General features: G+C 34.1%; 2 protein-coding genes across 13 annotated transcripts in view; both read right to left on the reverse strand.

The window, feature by feature from the left end:
- Positions 1 to 1,208: 1,208 nt before the first annotated feature.
- LOC128862838 (carnitine O-acetyltransferase) lies at positions 1,209 to 6,018 on the reverse strand. 4 transcript variants are annotated; one of them, XM_054101605.1, is made up of 7 exons: positions 5,881 to 6,018; positions 5,082 to 5,172; positions 4,387 to 5,016; positions 3,976 to 4,323; positions 3,809 to 3,909; positions 1,995 to 2,240; positions 1,209 to 1,928 (listed from the first exon to the last, which is right to left on the reverse strand). In XM_054101605.1, exons 2-7 carry the CDS (start codon positions 5,115 to 5,117, stop codon positions 1,367 to 1,369), a joined length of 1,923 nt encoding a protein of 640 aa, XP_053957580.1. In that variant the 5' UTR covers positions 5,118 to 5,172; positions 5,881 to 6,018; the 3' UTR covers positions 1,209 to 1,366. The 4 variants fall into 4 exon arrangements, with proteins under 4 accessions (XP_053957580.1, XP_053957582.1, XP_053957579.1 ...); XM_054101607.1 differs by lacking the exon at positions 5,881 to 6,018 and adding an exon at positions 5,708 to 5,844; XM_054101604.1 differs by lacking the exon at positions 5,881 to 6,018 and adding an exon at positions 5,308 to 5,701.
- A 2,761-nt stretch (positions 6,019 to 8,779) lies between these two features.
- The window catches only part of LOC128865146 (scavenger receptor class B member 1), a 96,903-nt gene continuing 78,961 nt past the window's right edge, over positions 8,780 to 26,721 (reverse strand). For all 9 annotated transcript variants that reach the window (XM_054105187.1, XM_054105181.1, XM_054105185.1 and 6 more), the window contains 6 exons: positions 26,200 to 26,427; positions 25,995 to 26,112; positions 23,180 to 23,346; positions 15,897 to 16,022; positions 15,200 to 15,820; positions 8,780 to 10,412 (listed from right to left, as the gene is read on the reverse strand). In XM_054105187.1, the coding sequence (XP_053961162.1) occupies positions 10,203 to 10,412; positions 15,200 to 15,820; positions 15,897 to 16,022; positions 23,180 to 23,346; positions 25,995 to 26,112; positions 26,200 to 26,427 (1,470 nt within the window). In that variant the 3' untranslated portion in view covers positions 8,780 to 10,202. The remainder of the gene's footprint in view (positions 10,413 to 15,199; positions 15,821 to 15,896; positions 16,023 to 23,179; positions 23,347 to 25,994; positions 26,113 to 26,199; positions 26,428 to 26,721) is intronic.

The following is a 26,721-nucleotide window of genomic DNA, read 5'->3' on the forward strand; positions in this document are numbered from 1 at the left end:
CAGAGCTATCGGCTTTCTCCATTATAATCAAACCATTTAGAACTTTGACTCGATTTGCATATTTTTATTCGTTGTTGTTTTAGCGGCATAAATATTTCCCCTTAGATATATGGGGAATGCTGCTGAAGTGACAGTACTTGGCCGGATATAAATGCGGGTGGTTCTGGTTACGTAGAACCGACTGTCGTGGGAACGAATTTTATTTGTGTTTATGTTTACTTTGCGATCAGCTGTTTTCTCCGTTGCAAATTCTTACAAGTAAAAATTTACAACTCCCCTCAAAATGAAATGCCATTTTGCTTTATCACTTTCCCCACTTTGCAAGTTTTTTTTTGGTACATGAACACCAAAGATTGATAAATTGTAACTGTTTTATAAACAGATCTATTATAATTAATTGATGAGATTTTAAATTGAATTGATATGAAAAGTGATACATACCCAAATCGTTCTTATAGTGTTAGTTGCCCAGTAGAAAGTTAATGGACAATATAAAATTTCAATAGTTTGAATCTTGAATAAAAGAATTCATATCATAGACTAAAAAATCGTTGTCAATTAAATCTAATAGATTTGTTAATGACTTATATAACTTCATCTATATTTTTTAGGTGAGTTGTTACAAGTTTTTTCATTTTTATTTTTTCCGAAAAGTTTGAAATAATCTTACGAAATTTCTTTACGCATAAACATTCCCCATACATATGTATATAGGGGGAGCGCTGCTGAAGTGACATTCCCGGGCAGGATATAAATCCGGGTCGTTACGGTTTCGCAGAACCGACTGCCTTGGGAATGTTCAGAAGTTGTCATAAGTGTCGTACTGTCATATGCCGTAGAGTTTTTATCAAGCCGAATCTATTAAAGGTGGTGTTGGTAAATCAGCTGATTTGTTCTTTTTTTCTTCCGGTGTGTCCGTGTGGCTGTCAGCACAGAATAAAACAAGGCGAAATAATTCTTTGTTTTCTACTTTTCCAAAACATTGTTGTTGGTCTAGTGCCACCACCTCTAATAAATGCGTCTTGGTTTTTAGCAGCTCAATAAATGTCAGTAACTGTGAAAATTCCTTATATGACTTGTTCGCCACCTTGCGAACCTCGTTAACATATTTTTAGCCGTTTAAACTTTATAACATATGTATATAGTTGTAGTTACATATGTATAACTGTATCCTCACATTTTAAGTGTGAAGATTATAAACACATCAGTCCAGTTGTGTTTGCACAATCAATTTTTATTGCCTGTAATTCTGTTTAAAATAAAAAAAATATAATGTGTACAAACATTTGAAGGCACTTAAATTTTGTATAACAAAATAACTTAGAATTTTACAAATCTTTCAATTAGGATTTTGTGTCTTTATAGTTTACAATTTGGCGGCTGGTTTTTCTCCAGCGCTACTCAAAAGTGTTTGCATTTCAAGCAATGACTCGCTCAATGTACACGCAAACTTATCTACATTCGTGGTGTCATTATTTCGCCAGCAGGTGCATGCTAAAATCATATCATTTTCGCGGGGGTTATAACAACATGCATAACCATCGTCCGCAGCTGGACCATACACCATGAATCCTAGATTAGGTGTGGCCACTTGCGATGTGGACACACGGAAGATTAAGCTTTTCAAATAGCCAGGCGAGTTAAAGAATGCCGGTATTGGTTTTTTATTCTCAACAGCCATGACTTTTAAGCCCAACAAATGGCGATCAACACCTTTGCCTTGCAGTGCCATTGTCGTGTAAGCTCGATGACTGTCGATGGCCTTACGTAGCAATTCGATACGTTTCGGCGGATCTACGTTATCGTCCAACATTGCCTTGGCGAAAGCGACCGATTCATTGGAACACGAGCGTATGGTTTCCGTTCGTCCGTTTATATAAATACGCAAATGGGCGGACTCATACTGAGCGGCTGGCGCTTTGTGCAGCCTAAATGTAGAGAAGAGTTAGCATTAGAGAATTTAACTGTGATAAGGTATTAGTTGTGTGAATTACTTGTAGTAGGCGTATTGTAGTGCCATTTGTATATAGCTGTCCGGACTAACTTTCTGCTTCTTTAAAAAACCTTTGCCATAGTCCTTGAAATGCAAAACATTTACGTGCAAATTTTCGGCCAACTCATTTAGATTCTTCTTAGATTTTTCAATGTAACGATTTAGAGTATTGTTGGTATTTAATTGAAGCTTTGCGGCGCAAGGATAGTTATCGCGGGCGCTCTGTTCATAGTGTTTATTGTTGTATCTGTAAATAAGTACTTATACATTTTAGATAATTAATAGATGCAGTATTTTTAAATAAAATAAAAATTGTAGATGTAATGAAAAAAAAAACAATGTGGCCGTGATCGCAGTGGTAAGCAAGAAACTGGGTATACGCAGCTTTCTTGTTGTTGTTATAGCAGCATAAACATTCCCCATATATCCACGGGGAATGCTGCTGGAGTGACAGTCCTTGGGCGAATATAAATCCGGGTCGTTCCGGTAACGTAGAACCGACTGTCATGGGAACGTGAAAATCCGCAGTAATTCGCTTCACCTACTCACTTCAGCCAACTCTCAACACCAAACGCTAGTGCGAATTTCTTCGTCTATTTCGTAAAAAGTTTATCGTGGTGATAAGTTTTCTTTAGGTAAACCATGCAATTAACACAAGAGATTTGTCTCTCGATAGGCAATTGCAAAATTTCCAAGTGAAAAAGGCACCTCATAAAAAATCCTCTGCGGCATAAAACTGTAGTTTCCTTTATTTTGTGGAAAAGGATCAAGACGCGCACCACAAATAGGAGGAGAAGGTTGCCCAAACCCCTAACAAAGGGGGGCCAAACACACAATTATATTGTCTGAAATGATGGCTTTCCTGAGTGGTGGTGGTTGTTATTGCATCAAATGCATTTGGGGATTGCTGTACCTTAGCGTAAAAAATTCGCATTGTTGTAGTTGTGACAATTCTATTAACCCTGCAGTGCGGTGTAGTCACCGGCGTAGATCACAGGGCAGCCCTGTTGTTGTTGTTGTTGTAGCAGAACACTCTAAACCCTGTCTGTGCAATGTAGATTACCGGTTGCCTTCGTTTAGCTCATGTAATGGTAAGCCCAGGAAACTTGCTGTTTCCACAGATTGGGCCCAGAGGGAGAAGGGTGTTAGATGAGTTGGTTTGTTGCACATATGTTTAGTATGTCGGGGTCAATTCAGGACAGGTAGGAGTTCAACCTGCTATAGTGTCCACAACGTAATTGTGCTAAAGTTAGGCGGGTCTCTCGGGGTAGCTGGAGCTCTACATCTGCTATGGGTGGTGGTTGGACTCCGGCGGACGGCATTCGGGGGTCGGCAGCTCAATACAATTTTAAATGTCTCCTGATAAATGTCGTACATTACAGCCATGCCCATGTCGGTGCTTCGTCAAGTGTTGACATTGAGGTTTTCCAACACCAAGCAAGCAGATTGTTTGGACGAGTTCGAGACTGATTGGAAAGTTAGTTAGCCGACAAATTTTGACTTTTAATAAATTAAATGATTTAATAAACTAATTAATAACTCTGAGTTATAATCTCTAAATTATATACTTTTCATATTTGTACAGAAACTGGCTACCTTTAGAGAAAATTAAAAATTCGCAATCAGAAAATTTTTGAACTCGAAAATTTAAGAAGTTTATGGCTTAAATAGAAGCTTGTGGAAGTTGGAAGCTTTTTAATCAATTACATAACTGCCATTTTGATGAACTTTTTTTTTAAATTAAATTTAAATTTAAATTTTTTTCGCCACTTCCAACTGACATAATGTCTATTGAAATAATTATTGAATACGTACAAATTTTTGGACACATAGTCGGTGATGTTGGCAATTGGTTGTCCCTCAGCCGGAGAGTGTTCATAGCAAAAACCACTCATTCCATTACGATTTAAAATCAACTAAATACGTGGATAGAAAATAACAAAAATAAGAATAAATCTTCTCGGTTATACACATCTACTCACTTGAATTGTTTTGTCCATCCAACGATTGGCACTATTTAAATGCGCTCCACCGCCATGAATTAGTTGGCCACTAAGCTGATTGAAAAACTGATCATCTTTAACATCGAAGCACTCATCCAAAGATACTGTAAACAAGGCACTTTGTATAGTTTTCACAAGCTCTTTATTACCATCGATATTCAGCAGCTCTTCGTAAGCGTGCGCCCAATTGTCACGCGTATCGGTTGTTAATATGCCAAATTCGACACCCTTCTTAGTTTCTGTTTTCATTATCTTTTTAAATTGGTTAACCAATATATCCGGATGCAATGCCACACCGTTATTATTGTAGATTTGTAATTTGTAAAACTGCAACGTATTGAAAATAATTAAAATGAAAATAATTGCAAGAATTAACAGTTACAAACATACATGATTTTTGTACAGCACTACAACATGCAGTGACTTCGGATTGTACTCTAAAGCATCTTCGCCTTGCTTCGGTATGCGACATGTGCCATACACTTTGCTGAATTGCGAATTATCCAGCTCATACTGACCCATTTTCACGATGGGGATTTCACCAGCATCGATAATTTGTTTATAGCGCGCCAGAGAGTACACCACTTTGGCGGCATAATCTAAATAGGCATCGTTATTATCGAAGCGTTGAGGTGGAAATGTCATGCCTGGGCTAACAAACACGGTAACGGGTGCGCGGTATTGCAGATAAGCCGTGCGCAACCAGCGTTTAGCTAACCAATTTGCTTCGCATTTCGCCGCCTTTTCTAAGAGTTTTTGTAATTCTGCACCCTCACCTGCTTCGAACTTTTTGATGGCTTGTTTAGTTTCAACCAAGTCACATCCACTGACCAACGGTTCAATGGTTTTTAAAAACTTTTCCAAAGTTTCTTTTAGTGGAAATGCTGGATAACGTAGAAGATTTTGCTTTTGTGGACCTTCAGATATGGAATAAAAACGGCTATCGGCATTAAGCTTTTGCGCTGCAGCTGCAGCGCCGGGTAGCGATGTCTTCAAAGATGACTGCAAAGCGGTTTTGTTCTGCATTGAGAAATATTTAAGATACTTTGGTGATGTTTTAACAAATAATATTAGTGTCTACTTACAAGATTCATAACCAACCGTCGCGTGATAAACTGCATTTTGTGACTTTGATCGGTAGTATCTTTTTGGGCCAAGTTCGTATTGCCTATGAAGCTGCAAATATAAATCTTAAGTATCGAAATATAAAAACAAACAAATAGTTTTTTTGTTCATTGATATGTGCAGATTTGTAAATTGAAAGCGACGTTAAGTTTTGCTTTAATTATGCACCAGTAATTCAATAATAACCTTTGCTTTTTGTGCATAATCACAGGTGTACTGGGATAGATTAGTGTTGCGATTATCTACGAAAATATTTGTAAATTGCCTGAACTATATGCACTTCAAATAGTCAAATGTACTTTGATAAGCAAACTCAATGAAAGTACCGATCCACGTAGTCAAATGTTATAAACTAGTTTGTTGCCGACAACGCCAGCTGAGCTACTAGCAAACGCTTCCCGTCACAATGCAAACACGTCTTTAAGCAGAAACGAAACTTGTTCGGGCAACTGCATATCATCTCTTTCATTTAACGCTTTCCTAAAACGCTTTTTTCACATTTTTTGTATATGTTTGTCAGTTTGTTATCAGCAAAGGAGTAATATTAGTAATAACGAGCCTCTAATGAGAGCTATTGGACTTTTACCTAACCAATTTACTTTGTTTATTTGCTACAGATAGGCAAATTACAAAAGCAAAAAACAGCCACTGATCAGCTGTTTCAGTTATATATCCTATATTCTATGCAATTGCAAACGCCAAAATTGCCTTGTAACCGGCGGCTGTGTCTGTTTTAATAACTTTGCGGTGTTTCGATACCTTTCTAAAAATTTCTCCTTTATTTTTTATTTTTTTTTAGTTTCTGTTTTTTCCGAATTGTACTATTTTTAATTTGGAATTTATTTTTCTGAAAATTATTTAATTTTTTATTTTTTGAAGTTAGCACTTGTTGTTTTTTAGGCGACATCTGGTGGTAAATGAATTCAGGTTGCCAAGCTGGAGTAAGTCTTGGCTAATAATGTTGCTAGAAAATGCGAACGAATGTTGCGCGAATATAAAAACATATTTGCCGCTGGTACCAGTTCATATTTTAATAATTAATAAAAGTGATGAACAACTAATTTTTAACAACAATTGTTTATTTATTAATACACTTTTAAGACATGAAATACTGTATCATTTAAGCAGCGGCGTGAATCTCTGTATATTTTTGTTTTTGTTTGCGTTACAATGAAATGAGTGGACTCTTTTTTTATGTTGAGAAATGAGACAAAAGAAAATAAATAAGCAGTCTGCATACGCTGTTTCTCCATTTTCGCAAAATATGGTTAAATACAGAACACTATAAAAAATCGTATCTGTATCAAATAAAGTGTAAGTGACTGTATATTGGTAGAAATAAGAATTAAAGTTCGGGAAAGGTCGGGAATCAAAATATTGGATCCCGAACTGATGTTTCGTCGCATGTAAATGATTATTGTAGGTGAACTATTTTATGAATAATTTACGGCAAAATTTTAACCAACCATCCGAGAGATTTTTTGGACCAGTGTAATTCTTTTCCGATTTCTTCAAATTTAACGTTGAAAGTGGGTAAAATTCTCAAAATTACTCGCACGTTCGCTCCAGTTTATCTGACTGTATAATTTTGGTATTCTTTCAGTCATAGGATTGGATGCCAATAATGTTATATCCAGATTAAAATTTAATTGGCGCGTACACCCTTTTTGGGTGTTTAGAAGAGCTCCTCCTCCTATTTGGGGCGTGCGTCTTGATGTTGTTTCACAAATGGGGGGACCTATTATACAATCTTAAGCTGTGTCCGAACGGCAGATATTTTTTATGAGGAGCTTTTTCATGGCAGAAATACACTAGGAGGCTTGCCACTGCTTGCCGAGGGGCAGCCGCCATTGGAAAAAACTTGTTCTTCATTTTTGGTCTTTCATCGAGATTCGAACCTACGTTCTCTCTGAATTCCAAATGGTAGTCACGCACCAACCCATTCGGCTAAGGCGGCCGTAAGGTTAAAACCTTAACTAGAATAAGACAGTCATTCATGGTCACGTTCCTTATGCTATGAAACATTGCAGCTTATCTTTGTGTGCTCCTCTGTGTCTTATCTTCAATTTGTCATTACAGTTCTCAAATCTATAATAACAATGGTTAACTATAGACCTGTTACTAAGCTGACTGCCTGCTCTAAGTTGTTCCAAAAAGTTGGTAAAGATAAACTTTATTTTGTTGTCAAGAGCATTGTTGAGCCACACCAACATGGTTTTGTTGTTGGGCGTTGCACTGTTACTGTATCTCGAAAGCTTTTGAAAAGATCTCTCATTTAATCTTATTATATATAATAATTTATTTGTATTTTAACTTTTTTTTAACCCATCATCCATAGTTCTCATCAATTTCGATGCAGCTGGTGAGAGGAAGTATACATGTTTAGATGCCTGCCTCGAAAAAGTCTCACGCCAACTATTTCGCCTTCTTCACCTCCTCTTCCATTGAAAACCTTTTTTCTTCTCAGGTGTATTTTCAAGTGAGCAAATGGTAATCTGAAGGCGTCTGGTCAGGCAAAAGCCGGGAGTAGTTCAAAAAACCCCATCCAAGAGAGTCTAGGAGTTGCTTCATGCCGTTGGCCGTATGAGAATTGGCAGTGTCGTACAGCAGGCAGTCTCTTTTTGCCAGCCTGCTGGTCTTCTATCACCATAAACTGTTGTAAACTCATTAAAAATATCAACTTCAGTTTTTCTCTGCCCCACGAGGTAGGTTGGGTCAAGAGTTTTAAGAATCATCATCATCATCATGCCTGGCACTACAGCTCGGTGTGAGCCTTAGCTTCCTCCACAATTTTCCTCCATGCATTTCGGTCTATAGCCCTACTACGGTAGTTGGTCGCCCCTATGTTTTTTAGATCGTCCATAAACAATATCGTCTAACACCGTAAATGCGTGCCTCTAAAACTTTGCGAGATATTTTTTCATCTAGCCTTCTGCAAACTGGTCCTAGCCATCGGATGCGCGGCGATTTAACAAGCCGCATGACGTTTTTACCTTGTAGGAATTCCTCCAGTATCCTTGTCAGCATTCCTCTTTTCAATATACTTAATTGTGTAATTTTATCTGCTTTCAGTGTCTACGTTTCACATCCATATATTGCCACTGGTCGAGTCAGTGTTTTGTATATTTTGATTTTCGTTATTCTACTGAAGAGCTTGCTTTTTAACAATTTAACGTGGACAGAATATGCTCTGTTTGCAGCCTGCACACGGTCTTGGATAGCAATCGTTGTAACATCTGTTCTACTCAGTCGCAGTTTGAGTATGCTAACCTCAAATTGGCCTCATTTTGAAGGATAGGAAGCAGGATATACTATATAACACCGCCAAAGAAATGCTGCCTACGGCCGTGAAAACCATTGCATACTTAATTTCTGATAGAGAACCACAGCGATAATTTCCGGTTATAATAAACGATTTCCAGACTTTTCCAATCGTATTAATGCGCATTAAGCGTTTTTCTTCCACCCACTTCGACTTTCCTTTTCTAAGAACATGTGAAGTCGAAAATAACTCTCAGCTATTACGTCCCTTTCGGCAGGTTTATTTTGTTTTGAAAAATAAATCTGTACTCAGACCGCCTTATCCATTAGCCACTAACAGACTTTGATTGGCATTATTTTTTGGAATGAAAGTGAAAAGTAAATAAAACCATTTGCATTTAATTTCAAAAATTTATTTAATATTACATTTTACCAACCATATTTGTATAGTATATATGTACATATAATAATCTCTATTTGTACCCTTACGTATGGGGATAGATTATAATTACATTGTATGTATACGTGTGTGAGAGGGCAGCGTAATGCCTAAAATGCATTTCATAAACAAAATTGCGATAATGCATTTGAGTACAAGAAAAAAAAAAAAACAGTTGCTTAACATGTTTTCGATAGTTTGAGTTAATTATTATTTTTATAATGATGTTTATACACAAAAAATCAAACTTTATATATACCCAATAAAACCTTGGCCTTAAAATGGAAAACCCCTTAACATAATGCTTGATTAATTCTTGGCAAAAATGATTGAAAGAAAATAAATTCACACGTGTAAAATGAAATAGAAAAGGAAGAAAATCAGAAAGTATCATTATTCTACATATATTCTACTACAAATCACAGCGCGAATCGTTGACAAAAAATTTGCCTTCTTATTTTATATCGATAAATATGTATGTATATATGTATGTACATAGTTTTTCATTTGAGTTGTTTTCTAAAATTACTTTCTTTTTTATTGAACTTCAGGTTAATTTAATTTTGTGAATTTTGTATAGTATATGTGTGCGCATGTGTAGCTACTTGTGTATGTATGTATGTACTAGTGCCACTACATAATTCAACACACACTGCTTTTTGTACATGCAACATAAATTCATAGAAGGCGCGTATTATGTACACGTATATAATTTAATAGACATACATATACATATGTATATATAAATATTTGTATGTGTGTGTATATGGGTAGTATATGTAATGCATATTTATATAGATTTGGTTTCTTTGCACCTCATGGAGGCGGTATTACTTAAAATTAAATTAAATATTTTTGCAGAGCTCGCGTACAAATGCATACATGTAAGTTTATGCAAGGAATGTATGTATGTGTGTCTGTACATTTTTTTGCATGCTTTGCGTACATTTTTGTACTTAAACATAAATATGTATGTATGCATGTATTTACTATCTATACACATACATGCGCCTGCATTCCTAATTATCACATCTGCATAGTTTTACTATAACTGATTGCATTTGCATTATATTAGTATTAATACGATATGCATTAATCCAAAAACAAAACGTCTGCTTTTTTGTTTGTTTTATACTTAAATAATACAAACATCCTAACTACAACTATGAGGCGTAATGACAAAAGCAATACTTAAGAAATAGCCTTAATGCGCCTAACTATTACTTTTACTACTACAATTACCACTACTACTACTATATATGTACATATGCAGTTACATAGTTATGAATATCAAAGGTACATTGAAATAATGAACATAACCGCTAAACCCAATGCGCTGTGAGCTGATAATGCATGTGTGTATGCATGCATTAATTTCTATTCAAACTGTATAGTTGCTATTCGAGTTTGCACTTCGACTACTGCTTGCTGCGCTGCTGCCGGTGTAACGCAGCGCTGCGCCGTCATCGATACTGTTCGGTGTTCTGTTGCTAGTTGTCGTCTGTTTAGATGCTGTCTTGGCATCTATGCTAAGGGCAGTGTTCGTTTGTTGATTTTGATTACTTTCAATCATATCGACATTAATTGAAGTCTGCAAAGAAAAAAATAAAAATGTATGCACATTATTAGCATTTTGTTTATGTGATTTATGATGCATTATATTAATGTAATGAACGACGGATGAACAGTTTTAATGACTGCGAGTATAGCTGCAAGAAATTGGCTTCTCTCAAAAAATGCATGTGTATAACAAAAAAAAAAAAAAAAAACTCATGAAAATTACTCTCTGAATGATCAGTTCTGAGCAACATTTGCTTCAAGACAAATTTGCGAATGCCAATCGTAAGAGCAGTGCGCCTAAATTTCGTGCATGCTAAAAAGGACTACAAAATCAACAGTGAAGCCATAAGTATACATCAGTTTCTTCATATCACCGTTCAAATCGGGTGTTAAAAATGATGACAAGCTACAGCAGCATTGTCAGAGGCTTAGCCATGTGCCATTTACATAATTTCTTGTTTCGCACTTCATTAAAATTCCTGAGTGATGGATATTAGCCGTCTGCGGTTTGAAGAAACGGGAATTTAAGAAATGCCGGCAAAAGAATAATTTATTGAAATAAATAAATACATACATATGTTAATGATAGGAAAAATTTCCATCTTTTTTCGCCTTATGTTTACCTAGGCTATGAACCTTAAATGTTCATATGCTGGTGTGTATGCTAGCAATTTGTGTTTAATTCTTAAATTACGTTCTTTAGCGCAAATGGAAATTTTTGTATGAGTAAACAACTTCATTCATCGTCTTTCACCAGTTGCTAATAAGGAAGATTTGCGACGCACATATTATGGAATTTTACAGCAGAATGTTTGCAAAAGTTGCTACACCACTACAAGATGGTGCAAAATTAATCATCCAATTTTGTTTTTGAATAACTTTTTTACTAAAAAAAAAACGAAATAATTTTGAGTGCTGTAAATCTGTTTTTTATGCTGCAGCTGTCTAGTTCACAGGTGTCAAATATGATTGACATACAAAGTCATTTACAAAAATTATAAATCTTCCGATAGGCTAATTAATTTTGTGCTATCTTGTATAATCGGCGCTTACATTCTTTGTCTGTTGGGTGTTTGGCCGGGCTCCGCCTCCCATTTATTGTGCGCGTCTTAAGTAATATATGTATGTAAGTTTAATAAATTTGTAAAATTGTGAATACTTAATAGCTTTCACGATAGATGCCAACTCAAAATATTCCTTACTAACTTGTTTTTAACAATACTGTTTATGTAGAATTGTTTTTGTTCTTCATTGGATTTATGTAAATTTTAACCTAATCGAAAATCTTCCATGTTAATAAATTACATATATTGTTTAACGTAAAAGAAAAACCTTGAAGAAAAAATAATAGGTAAACTTAGACGTTGAAAGAGTTATTGAGGCAGGTAATGTCTAATCTACATCTTCTGCCACACAAAAAACAAAAGCACAAAAACAAAAAAATAAAAATTAAAAAAAGTTAGAAATAAATAAAAAGAGGAAAAAACTGTTATGACGACGCTACACATAAATAAGGTGCAAAATTTTTGCTTTGACACATACGCACGTTCATATGCGTACATATTTTAAGAAAGATGGAAATTAGTAAATTTTTGCACAGAAATCATTATTTTTCCATCTGCGTGCGAATCGCCTTTAAGTTAAAACAACATGAAATGAAACATATTCGAAAGCAGTGAAGTAATGACATTTTAATTAAATACAGAAACTATATCACACTCGTAGATAAAATGGCACGGCAGCTAAAAAAAAATGCACACAAAATCCATACGCACTCTCTGACAGCTAACATACATAAGAGTATGAAAAAATTGAGTCACCATTTTGTGTATTGAAGTCTTTGTTGGGGAAATGCTTTACTTCGTTATAGCATTCAATAAAAGCAATTTTGAGTTAGCACAACCCTCTTAGAGGTTAGCATAGAATATGTTTAACACCATAATCAATACTACATTTTGTCATTAAAAGTATGCACGCTTTTATGTAAATATACAACTACATGCATTTATATGTATGTATGTAGCATAAGCTGCATACACTACCTGCGCTCATGATGTGCGCTCTCCTGTGCTCACCTCAGCATCGGGAGTAAAGCAAAGCAAAGAAAGTAAAAGTCAGTATGCTAGCACACGGCGCCCGATTGATAACGTAGAGAAATTGGTTTTTCAAAACTGTATTCGCTTAATTAGCTTTAATTTCAACATAGTTCGGTAGATTTATTATATTTGAAGAAAAAACGTTTGAAATATATGTTTTTTAGTGATTATTTAACATTAAAGCTCTACGTATATTCGAATAGCTCAAAAAAGGGGAATGCGTGGGAGTACAGTTTTAGAAGAGACTTGAAATTTCCAAATTTTTAATTTTAATTAATAATTGTCAATTACACTAGCAGGATCTTTTTCTTAAAATACTTAAAAATTTCTACCTTAATTTTTTATTATTCTTTCTTTTATTGTAATTATGCCAAATAAAGATAGGTGTAATTCGGAAAATTGACTATTCTGTGGAAAAATAATTTTGTTTTATGGACGTAAAAGACGTAAATGTTGACCGCTATTTGAGGTTTCTATACATACATACACTTGCATGCATAAAAGTTTGTAGGTCTTGGGAGTTGGGATTTGCAATTAATGTTACCCAAAAAAGTAAAAATAAAAAACAACAAACAAATCAAGTTTTATATAGTAGTTCTACTACGGCACTTGCTGACGTAATGAGAAAGTATTTAATGGGAAAAGTGCTCGTGCATTTATTCATAAAATTTCAAATTGCTTATGCAAATAGCATTGACGGATAATTTTTCCACACAACTAATAACTGTAATCCAACATGAAATAATCATTTGTATATACAAGTATAAAATTTCTTTACGCTATGCGGAATTGGTGTGTGTTTCGTAAACGCATAGGTCAATAGGTACCTGCACGTGCACTTGTGCATTATATTTTTATTATTACTAAAGTCTAAAAAGTAAATTAAAATGAAATAAAATTGAGCAATTAAAGTTTAACGGTAGTAAGTGCTATCACATACAAAACGCGCAGGCGAGGAATGCTAATATTGGAGAAATTGATCAGTACCGAAATTTTGGGATATTATTAATAATTAATTCAGTTTTAATTTTGCGATAGTCCTGAAATTCTATGCTACATTCCGTACAATCCCGAAATTTTTATTGAATTCGGCTAAAGAAAAAAACGTTTACGTAAACCATTTTAAAGAGTGCGTATTTTTTAATTAAAAAATTAAACAAATAAACAAAATTATACCCAACATTACTTCACATCACACAGCTAATATTACTGTGAAGTACTAACCAATTTAAAGCATGAAAAGTGTGGTGAATTTAATATAAATCACTCTTATAGCCTAGACAGACGGGGGCGTTAATTGGGATTATCCCACGAATTGACAAAAATGACAGTTAATATCTATTGTGAATGAAAAATAATGCAACTTTTATAGAGAAGAACAAGAAGGACTGTAGGCAATGCTAGTTTGGACGTTCGAAATGACATTAATTGTTTTGATATCTCCGAACAGTTTGAGAAATTGCAATTTAAGATTTTAATAAAAAATTTGTTTTTAGTAATAGGGCAGCTAATACCCGCATTTGTTACCTCCGGTCCGTCTTTTACTGACAAAACTATTCAATAAACAAATCAGCTGTTCACTAATCCGCGTAACCACCGTCTGTCACACTCAATCACAATTTTAATCAGAATTAACTGCGCCGGTAGTCCTGATTAACGCTGTCATCTGTCTAGGCAGTTAGACTTTTGCTTATTTGCAAATGTTTAGACTATTCAGAAATACCCATATGGGCTAAGTTTCGATAACAAAAAAAAAATCGTGACTCCCGGGATTGACATCTCTAAGGCATACACATATTGTGTTCCAAAGAGTTGTATGTTTGTACAGGCTTTTATTCTCGCCCAGACCGCTTGCCGCCAACATGTTTCCGACTGATTTCCGTACGTAGTTTGCCTTGATTAGCTTAAATTGATCGATTTGCCATTGGCATTGAGCTTAATTGTATACTAACAGTGTAGTTATATCTCGTCAATAAGTTATAGGATCATAAACTTAATCATACTCGTCAATGTGTCAATAACACTAAAGTTGTGGTTTAGGGGGAGTTCCAAATGCTGCATGAGTCTATTGGATTAATATACTAGTGTATGCAAAAAGTATTAAATTCGTATTCTGCTACGTTCTCAAGACTATTTATCAGCTGTTTGCTGTCAGAGTTTCAGATTTTGAGAAAAGACAGCAGTAAGGTACCCAAAAAATCGAATTACACGCTGTTGATAAGCTTTATGATAACGTGCAATCAGGTTGGTTAAGAGAGGTTATATAATGAGTCAAAATTATTGAAAAATGCTTGGGCACATACTTGGCAGTAAAGATTATTTCAAGTTGGTCGAGGTTAAAATAATAGATATTTCGTGCGAAATCGAGCCTGAAGCCATTTTTTATTGGGATTCCCGTGGCATAGTTTGCGTCATTGAACTCGAAAAGAGGTGTGGGACCACCGATACACAAGAGCGCAAATTTGAATGCAATACGCTACGAAATTGTTTACAAAAATTCGGTAACTCTGAGATTGAATTATTGAATTGCATGGTGAAAAGGGAAGAGGCCATCTATAACATGAAGACCTTTTTTTGAAGGCAATAAAAAATTGGCGAACAGTTTAATTAAGTGTGTTGATATAAAACAAAAATGTTCATGCATTCTCCTATGAGTGTTTGTATGTATGTAAGTATGTAATAGCTGATTTGAGAGCAAGCACTGATGCACATCCACACTTACCTCACTTGGTGTCACTGCATAGCCTTCATCACTACTGTTTTTGCTGATGCTGCTTTGTGCAACGTCAGCCTCACCACCTTGTCTTTGTTCCAACAAACAGGGACATGTGGACGAGTTGTGACTGCATAGTGATGAGGATGTCAATGAATTGCTATCATCGTCATCATCATCATCACCACTCTCCGAATAGGATATCGCTGGCTCCAATTCCAATGCAAACGAACTGTGACGTGGCTGTGACGAAGCCATTTCTTTATATAACAAATCTACACCAGCTTCCATATCATCGTCATCATGACGTCTGATGACATCATTCTCGTGTGGCAAATGTTGAGCTTTTTCATGTTGATGCAACAACTTCATTTCGCATGGCTTATAAACATCATTGCAATGCGTATTGGCGACACCACGAAGCATATTCACTTTGCTATATTTACCATCGGAGATTTTATTCAACTGCGACAAATTCGACATGCGTAGTGTGGCACGTGTAACGGCGTACAACAGGAGTGCAATACCAAGCACCAGACTACCCCAGTAGCCGAGGATATCGAGATATGGAAGAATGTTGAGGTAAAAATTGAAACGTGTATCAAGTGATTCAGGCAATTCGGGCATCATCTGTAAATTAAAAAACGAAAGATCTTATTTTAGTTACTGCGCGCAAAACAAGAATTGTTGTTGTGAAAAAACTTACGATATCGAACCACAACATGGGTATTGTGAGATGACTGAAACGGCTGACTTGTCTGAAGGCGTTCATATCATCGAAGTGCATATTGATTTGTACTTTGGCGGATATGGAGAGGGGCAAACCGGAATCCTGGTGAAAATAAGAAATGAAAAAAAAAAAAATTATTATAAATAAGTAAAAAATGCCTGTGAAATGCAAATTTTTATTGAAAGTGAGGTAAAACTAGTTTTCAATTTGATTGCAATTTGATTATTTTTGCATGCGAGTGAGCTCACATTGTCTATCGGATGTAATGAACATTTTTCTATAATTTTTAAACATTTTCAATACCAGTAGGCGACAAGGTTTTCTCAAATTTAAATACAATAACAACTAGTTTCACTAGCTACGCAACGAAATTGCTTAATATTGGGTGCATCATTAGTGAGCAGCTCCTAATATTTGCACTTTAGCGCTGTTTTTTTATGTCAATCCGAAAGTAAAGTGAGTTAGCAGTTAGATATTCGAATACTGGCTTTAAGGTTATGTCAAGGAAGATTACATGGACGCACAAGCCACTCTAATATTTAAACTCCACTAACGAATGATGACAGTTTTGCGGAGATGGTTTGAAAGTGTAGTCGAGCGGTTTTGCATCTCGTTTTCGGAATTTTTTTCGGCCAAAATGATGAAAATTGCGCTAAAAAAGCACCAATCAAAAGCAGATATAATCTCGAATATTGTGTTCCATACACGACATCCGGCCGCCGTCGACGAATGGGTTGGTGCGTGAACGTGAACGGGAGTACGTAGGTTCGAATCTTTGTGCTTGAACATCAATACATAGAACAAGTTTTTTCTAATAGCGGTCGCTTCTGGATAGGCAATGGCAAACCTCTGAATGTATTTCTGCCATGAAAAAATACCTCATAAAAACCCATTTGCCGTTTGGAGTCGGCTTAAAACTGTAGGCTCCTCCATTTGTGGAGCAACATCAACACGCACACCACAAATAGGAGGAGGAGCTCGGCTAAACAACTAACAGAAGTAAATGCGCCAATTACTCATATCCTCTTTCAAACAGTAAATAATTTCTCCGAATTTTTAAAATTTCAGCACATGCTATCTTACTGGAACACCCTATAGCTAAGTATATACAAGTATATGATTACATATGATTGAAATGCAGCGCTTACACATCCTTATTGATACTTGTTTTGAGAATTTTTAGAAGACGACCTTAGCAAACGCCTTTCCGTAGCACGCCAAAAATTTAGCGCTACTAACACAATTTCAATGGTGGTGGAGCTCATATTTTTGTGACATTGACACAATTAACAAAAATGCAATGAATAAATCGCTTACATTTTCTAGCCAACTATGTAACTGTATGTATGTGCGTGTATGGCGCAATAACAATTTTTTATTTCTACCCCAACTATTAAAAATGCGAACAAATGCACAGGTATTAGAAAATTGCATCAATATCGAATGATTGATTGGGCGGTGATCGTTTAGCAATTAAAAACTTACATCATACCTATTATTTAATAGCATTTATCTGTACTTAGAATTGCTTGCTGCAAGCAAGGTTATAAACTACATAAAGGTATTCATAATTGCGATGAGGGGAATATATAATATAAGAATTCTAGTGTTTTCAACTGGTTTACCAGCGTCTAAATTAGCAAAGAGTAGCTGAAGTTAGAAACAATTTGAATCAACATAAAGTATTTTAATGCAAGCACAAAAGTATGTAGAGTTTTTATAAAAGTTGCATAATTTTTATAAGCATTTAATAATTATTTAAGCTCTTGTTGTCAATTAAATTTACAATAATTAAATAATTTTTACAACTGATATTTATTTTTTACGTAATATTATAATTTATTTCTGAAATTGTTTAAAATACTCTTATTGGTATAAACGCGCGACTGTGTGAATTGTAAAGCTACCACAGTCACTCACACTCACCCACATTGTGCACACACCATTAGCCTACTATGGCTATCGATTTTCGATACTTTCGCCCCGCGCTTTATCCTAAATATTCAGCAGCTATCTCAACCTTTTACACAAATTCGACTTCACTTTCACTGACAACCTCATTTGATTATTATAAAAAGCTCCAAGTGTGTATAGATAGACTCGCATAAGAAAATAAACATTCAAAATCAAACAAAAATCAGCAGTGGGATTGTTTAGTAGAATAGCTGTTTGTGGTTAACTGTAGCAGTAACAATTTAGGCGAAAGTTTACTGAAAATGAAACGCAGCTGAACTTGTTAATATTTTAAATGCACTGGAAATGCATAAACAGCGAGTTTATCGGATTCCTGCAGGGTGCTTTTTTCCACAGATATACACATACATACATATTTGAATGTATTTAGTTAGTGAAATTACAAATGCCATCCGCTAACTACAAACGAGTACACTATCAATTTTAGTTGAGCAAAAAAGTGCATCTCCTTAGAAAATTGTAAATCAAGTGACTTTATCGGTTATTTGGCTAGTTATGAAGGCGTGAACCTGTCACAAAATTTATATGATTTGCAAATCAAGTTTACATTAATTTATTTCGCATGCAATTTCAAAGTAGTAAAACATTGCGCTTAGTGCTACTAAGTACTGCATTTAAATGCGACATGTGCACATACATACATATATTCGGAGCGACAGCAATTTCTCTATACATATGTAAATAAGCAATTAATTACGCACTAATTGCCAAGGATAACACACCGCAGACAATCCTAGTAGGAGTGATTAAGTTAACGACTTTCTAAAAAAAATATATGAGAATCAAAAAGTGGGGAAAAAAGTAAATAAATAAAACAGTTCCGACAGCCGACACGTTCAATTTCCCGTTAGAGCTTTTAACTTAATTAGTGTGCTTGTGTATATGTATGTACAAGTATAGAGCTAGTTTTTAGTGGCTAATAAAGTTGTTGACGTTACAGTGAGGTGTGGGCTTATGAACAAAAGCATTTTGCGAAAGAAAGTGGAAAATAAATGTAATTCAATGCAATTTTTGGAGCTGGTCTTAGTTGCATACGACAGGTACTGCCATTTTAATAAAACTTGTTTGTTAAAAAATTACTTTTTGGAAATTCGATAATTCTAAGCAAAATATTGAAAAATTTACTTCATGTTTTCCGACTAGTTTATTTTTATGAAAAGCCTTAATATTTTGAGAACTGGGTCAAATAAAAAAAAAAAAAAAAAAATATTATAAAAAAATAAATAAATTTTATTTGTATGAAAGGCTTTTATGTTTTGAGAACTGGGTCAAATAATAAAAAAAAATTATTTTAAAACAATAAATAAATTTTATTTGTATCTTTCATGCCTGTGCAAAAAACTAAAAAAGTAAATAAATTTTTTGTGTACGAAAGGCCTTAATATTTTGCAAACTGTGCCAAATAATAATAATACAAAAACAATAATTATAAAAAAATAAAAAAAATGTATTTGCATGAAAGGCCTTAATATTTTGAGAACTGTGGCAAATAATAAAAAACAAAATTACACTTTTTAAATTCATTAATTGCTATGAGAATTGTATGCAGAAGTGGTTCCAATACTAGCGCAGCGACATTTTGCAAAGCATTAAAATATTTTTAAGATGTTTTTATAAAAATATAGCTTATATTACAATAAAACCCAACTCAAAGTTTCATAATTTGAACAAATTAAAAAAAAAACAATTTTGATTATTTATTTATTTTATTAATTTTTTCATAAAAATATAGCTGATATTAGAATAAAACCCATATAATTTCACACATTGTCCCCTTAAAAAAAAAAAAATATTGACTATTTATTTTTTTAATTTTGTTTTAAAAAAAATATAGCTGATGTTATAACAAAAACCATATAAGTCAAAGTTTCACACTTTGAACAAAATTAAAACAAAAAAAAATTGCTATTTATTAATTTTTTTTAATTTTTAAAACCGTACAACTCAAAACTTTGTAGAAAAAGGATTTTTTTTTATTATTAATTTTTTGTTTTTAATAAAAATATAGCATATGTTACAACAAAAATTATGTAACTCAAAGTGTTACACTTTGTACATTTTAACCAAAATTACAATTAGCCAAAAAAATTTTTTTGACTATTAATTTAAATTTTTCTTTTTTTACATTTTTTTTACGATCGATTAAAAAATATATAAAAATGTAGCTGGTATTACAACTAAAACCATATTCAAAGTTTTACACTGTGCATAAAATTTTAAAAATCTCAAAAAATTTATTATACATCAAAATTTTAAATTTTTTATATCAAAATTTTAAATTTTTTACATCAAAATTTTAAATTTTTTACATCAAAATTTTAAATTTTTTACATCAAAATTTTAAATTTTTTACATCAAAATTTTAAATTTTTTGCATCAAAATTTTAAATATTTTCAATTTACTTCAAAATCTCAAATTTTTTAGTCAGAATTTTTAAAGACCATTAAATTTTGGTATAATTTTATGCAAGTTCAGAGTGGAATAAAATAAGAATTTTTTTTGTTAACGGTTACACATTTAACTTTCTGTTACACATTTCTTTCATATAAAAAAATCTTTTCGCAAGGCTGATTTTCGATTTTCTTCACAAATTCAAGGATCTATAGTAAGTAGCTTAAATATAAACAATTTTTTATTTATTATCAATGAAAATTATTGTTATCATTGCAGTCAGTGAATTAATGATTCGATATATTCATGTTATATTAAATTCCTTTCTTATCGACTGTGAGTCTTGAGCTATGCAGTTATCGGCCGTGATAAAGAAGTAATCGGGATGAAGAACTTATTTCGTGGAGGGAGCCTGAGAAACGGCTACCCCACTCCATTGGCCACTTTTTTCCGATTTTCGTGGTGTGGTGCGCTATGAAATCCTTCCACCTGGCCAAACTGTTAATAAGGAATATTATTTGAGCATTTTGCGTCGTTTACGTGAAGCAATTCGTCTAAAAAGGCAGGAATTATGGGCCAACAACTCTTGGTTTTTGCATCACGATAATGCACCGTCTCACACTGCACTCGTTCTTCGTGACCATTTCGCCAAAAATTCCACGCATCTCGTTCCGCAACCACCGTATTCGCCTGATTTGGCTCCGTGTGACTTCTGGCTATTTCCAAAACTCAAGAGAACACTCCGGGGAACGCGTTTCGAGTCGATTGAGGAGATAAAAGCTGAATCGAAGAAGGTGCTGATGGCTATACCGGAAATGGACTATTTGGCATGTTTCGGGGATAGGAAAAATCGTTGGCATAAGTGTATATAAGTGTATTTGAAGGGGATGAAATTGATTTACAAGAATAAATAAAGATTTTTCATTTTGCAACCAAATTCACCTTACTTTTTGCCCACAGGTAAAAAAAGAAAATATTAATCCTGGCAATCCTAATAAGGATAATAGAAAACTTTTATCAAATTATTGCATTGTCATCGGTCCTTGATAGGTGTGCAAAATTTCAAGTCGATCAGATTTTTAGAAGCCAGTGAAAAATAAGCTCAAAGATTCCGTTACATACATACATACAACCCGACCTAATAAAAGTGTGTTAAAAAGAAATTTTTTTTTCGAAATTTGATATCTTGAAAATTGAGACTAATATCACCTATATCTACTATGGCAGTAAAATTTTATGAACTCAAAAAAAAAAAAAAAAAATAAGTTTAGCTTCTAAGAACCTTAACGAATACTGTGAAATTCGTGAAGGCTAGACTTCAAAGATTATTTAATAGCAGAAATATTCAAGTACGGTTTCGCATTACCGGCAAGCAATTAATTTCGAGAACAATGAAAACAATTAAAATTATTTAAATACTGTGTAAACAAAATACTAGCGCCAATACGTACATACATGCGCACACATGTTGCACAGATATATCTTTGTTGTGACAGGTATTTAACCACAACTTGATTTATAGGTTCTCTTTGGATAGGATAGCAAGTATGTATGTGTATACGTAGTAAGTGTATGCGCGAGTGCAAAAACCTTTTCTATATTGATAAACAATTAATAGAGTGACGTCACACCGCTCTATAATTCCAACTATGATAATAACAATAGAACAAAGAGAATATGAACGAAAGTGGTTTTGTTGTTTTTATGACTCCAACAATTTCACTTTAATATATGTACAGCACGACATAGTAGTGACTTTTTTTCTTTTTAAGTTATATGAAGTAATTACTGCTACTTATGCCGGGGACTGGCTTTTGTTTTTATATTGATTTATATGAAATGCTGTCGAGTAAACTATTTAATGTTTTGAACGGGTTCATACGTATTATCTTATTAAAGTCATGACAATAATTTTCCATTGCATGAATGAATAATTCCCAATATAATACAACGCAAAACGAGTAAATGATTAATTAATATTTGCTGCTTTTTATAATGCGGCGTTGTAAATCAACCGGTTGCCTATCGGCTGAAAAAAAAAATTGCACTTTTGCTATGAAAAATCGTCGAAATTGAAATCATCTGGCTTTCGAAGGAGACATAAAAATAACATATATACTACTCTTTTTTAAATGGAGTTCATGATTGCTATCTCCGCAAAGTAGTCCGTGTCCTTACGATTGTCAGTTGCAAAGAAAAATAAGTGATTTAATACGAAGTTGCGTAAATCGAAGATTTTTCTTCCACTTGATGGAAATTATACGACAGACGTGATAATAATGAAGTACTATAGAATATAGTATATATAGTAGGTGATTCGCAAGTTGTCATAAATGTCGTACTGTCACATGCTCTAAAGTTTCTAATGAATGCTTTCACGACTCGAAACCATAACCAACTATTTTTAATATGAATATGAAAGATTAGATTTGTTTACATTAAATTTGATTATTTCCTATGAAAATGTGTTATTTTTTAACTTTATTAGCTTTAATAAGTTTTCTGCGTTGGACTTTCTGGTGAATTTGCCCATCTTAACTTGATCGGAAGTTTTAAATTTCATTAATTTCTGTGTCATCCTGTAACTAAATAGTAACCACGATTCAAACTCTGCCAAATTCTTACATCCTCACTCTCTCTGCTAAAATTCTCACGCCTAGAGAAATGCAACAACTCTTTGCACTATTTACACATTAAACGATTCCTGGTTGTAGTTTATTGACATTTAGCACTGCAGTTTTAGTGATAATTTAGCTCAAAATCCCAGTCTCACAGAAAGTGTTAAAAGGAAATTTGGTTTTTCAGTAAAGCGTTACTAGTCTCGGTTATAACATAAATTAATACTAAAAAACCAGTGCCTGCATCTCATTTACAATATGCTTCGCTCACTTACCGGTTGTACAACGAATGCCGAGGCAAATTTCTTCTCATCAGGTTCAACGCCGGTTATGTTGTTGAGCAGACCGGGATCACCGTGCATGAAGTGTGGAAAACTTAGAGAAATGGGGAAGCCATAATAACAATCGGTGACGTCGATTAGACCTTGTGGCTGACATTTACCTGTTGCAAGTAGAAAAATAACAGCAATGAGAAAAATATGCAAATGCGTGATATGCTGAACATTGAATGGAAAAATAAATATATAAATATGAAAACTAAGAATGCTTTTGAAATGTGGTTTACGCTGCAGCCGACAACGCCTATTTACAATCTATATACATATGTTAATATATACGTATATTTAATTGTATAGTATTTTACAATGTATAAGGAAATGCTATGGTTTAGAGAGATTTATCTTTTCTGTTGAATTTTATAATGAGTGAGCTATGTGAAGAACTGTATGCTGAGCGTATGCAAAACAGGCAAGATATAATTTAACTGATTTTTATTAAATTATATTAAGTATAACTTAACACAGAAATGCACATACATATGTACATAAGGAAAATAAAATGCAGCATATTAAATATTTTGATTATCACTGCCATCATACATATCACCTAACTTCTCTGTACAATATTTTTGGTTTGGCAATTTAATACAAAAATGCAATATTTGAATTATTATATAATACTATATAATAATATATATATTAACATAAAAAAAAACATATATATCTGTAAAATATCCACTAATACACTAATTTAAAAAGTCGTCAAAAAGTAAAATATTTTGATTGTCACTGCCAACCTAACCTCATTGCACAATTTTACTCTCTGCCACTCTTTAACACAACTTAATAAACAGTTTGTTTTCATAGCTAACATAAATAAGTTTGAACGCAGAAAAAAAAACATTTAATACATATTTAATGCACATTTAATACACATCAATATGCCTTCTTCGCCGACCTTCCACCACTCCATCGCACACCCATCTCCGACCTGCCTTACCGACTCACTTAATTGCATCGTATTTAATACGCTCTTTATACGCTATTTAAACAACAAACATAGCACCGTTAGTTGAGTGCGCATCGCGTGTGGCGAAAAAGCAATGAGCTTCTCTGTTATTGTTGTTATGGCGTAGCTTGTGCACTGAGTAGTGGTATTCAAAAAAAAAAGGGGGAAAAAACAAAAAAAGTATTAAAAAAATGCTTGTATGTAAACATAAACACAGCGGCATGTCTGGGCGCGCTTCAGGCAAACGGAAAATTTCACGTGCTGACTATTGTAGTCACGACTATGTCACCTGCGCATACGCTCCTCATCACATGGAATGATGGGTTGTATGTATGTATGTAAGTGAACGCGTTAAACATGCTACGAATACGAGCTTGTCACATTGCACTTACATATTTATACAGTTATGTACATACATATGTACGTATACATATATTATTATTATTTTCATTGCATTTTTTAATATCACTATTATTCACATTATTTTTGTTGGTCGACTTGTGTGTACGCACGCTCGTATTTTTCATAAATTGCCTGCAATTGTGCAACGTCATCGTGTCCATATTCGTCAATACGTTTATTTTCCGCGTGAACTTTACTATTGCACTTTTTCCATCGGTATTTTTCCCTAGGGTGTTTTTTTTATTATTACATACATACATTTATATGAAGTTTGACACTTGGCTGTTCATCTGATGGAGGCGCAACTGTTGCTGTGCGTTCCTTTGCTATATACTTTCAATGTTAATTGCTGGCTTCTAGTTTGTTTTTGTTTTTCGTCGAATACGAGTACAATAAAGTGCTAATTTGTGTGGCTTAAATTGCAGGTGTAGTTATCAAACTGTTATACTGTTATTAGCCATTAGCTATGCGTTGTGGCAGTTACAAATGATATGCTGTAGCATTATTTTTCTAACTCATGCGCCTTTTATGACCAGCACAGTGCATACAGTAGTAGATTTTCCTTACTCTTCCGCATGCAATTCGATTTGCCTCCTCATTTTAATCATACGTTGAGCCACATACATACACAGCGGTCTACTCGTTGATTCATGCGCATTGTCGCGCTGTTTTGATTCTTAGAATTCTAAGCGCTAGCATGTCATCGTTTCAATTGAATGAAATTAATAAGCAACAACAAGGCAATTAATGGAATGTGTAAAAGTGCAAAATGAGAAATTATCAATTGAGTGTTTTGCTTTTTTTTGTTGTTAGAGGCCATATCAAATACAGACTCTTAATAATTATCATACTTGAATATTCCTTTGATTGCTTTGTTTATAACTACAACTGCTGCGCTTTCTTGTTTCCTTGTAACTAACCTTTTTGCTTAGCATTTTTTCTCATTTAAGTAAATGCAAGTAAACCGATGGTCTTAGTTTTCATGCAAACAGCTCAAACATCTAATTACTCTATTATTAGCAGGCAAATATTAATGCATTAAAAGCGCTAATAAACAATATAATTTGAATTACTACAAGCACTAGAAATACATTTAGTTATTGTGCAAAGAAACTAGCGCATGCTAATTTACTTATTTATTTACATGTGATTGGGATGTACAGCACATAGCAAGTTCGTTGCTTAAGTCTTGCGCACATGCGAGCAGTACGAATAGGGCTGTTCATTACATATATTTATAGGTGCATGATTAATGACAGTAATGACCACTTAAACCTATTCACATACATAAATATAAAATGTGTGATTGATATGCAAGCATGCACGCGCGCGCACACGTGTGAACACCCGCATAATCACATCACACACAACAAAAAAAAAAAAACGCACACAAACACTTACCCTTTCTGCAGAAGCACTTGTTCGCCTCATTGTTGATGCCATTATCGAAAGCATTTTCCTCGAAAACATATTTGTAGCCGGTGAGACTGCCATAGGTTTGTGGTTCGCCAGTGCGGTACTGAGGTAGTGAGGAAAAGCGAAATGACAGTTATTAGGCAAATAAATTACACACAAAAAAGTCTTATTTGTTTGTGTGCAAACTTACCAAATTGATGGGCCGGCACATGCTCTTCCTGAAGAACTTAATAGTATCATTGGGTTGTATGAAACTCTTGAATTTCGTGCCATCCGAGGCCAGCTCAATATTGCTGCAGTGTTCACCATCCCATTGTGGCAAGTTGGTGCTGCCACGATAGGTGGCATATAGACCAGAAATGCCAGGATTAGTGGCGCCGGTGTAGAAAGTTTCATAGTCTGTGCTGAAGTCGTACATCTGTAAAATGTAAAATTATTAGTTATGCAAACAGCAACTCAGTAAAGCTAGTCATTGTTAGCATTTATTTAAACAATTATGTATTTTTTGTGCAAATCTTGTATTTATTATAAATTATTTGCTTTTCATAGCTAAAGGTTGGCAACTTTATTTTTATTTTTTTGAATGCTAATCTGTGAAATATCAACAATGCGTTGTGAACTAATTTATGCAACATCACTAAATAAACTAGTTTTGCCCTTCAGGGGATGTACCAGCAAAGAAAATATTTGTTATGAAATAAGAAAAACAAAA

The sequence above is a fragment of the Anastrepha ludens genome, chromosome 5, assembly GCF_028408465.1.
Source record: "Anastrepha ludens isolate Willacy chromosome 5, idAnaLude1.1, whole genome shotgun sequence".
Taxonomy (NCBI): domain Eukaryota; kingdom Metazoa; phylum Arthropoda; class Insecta; order Diptera; family Tephritidae; genus Anastrepha; species Anastrepha ludens.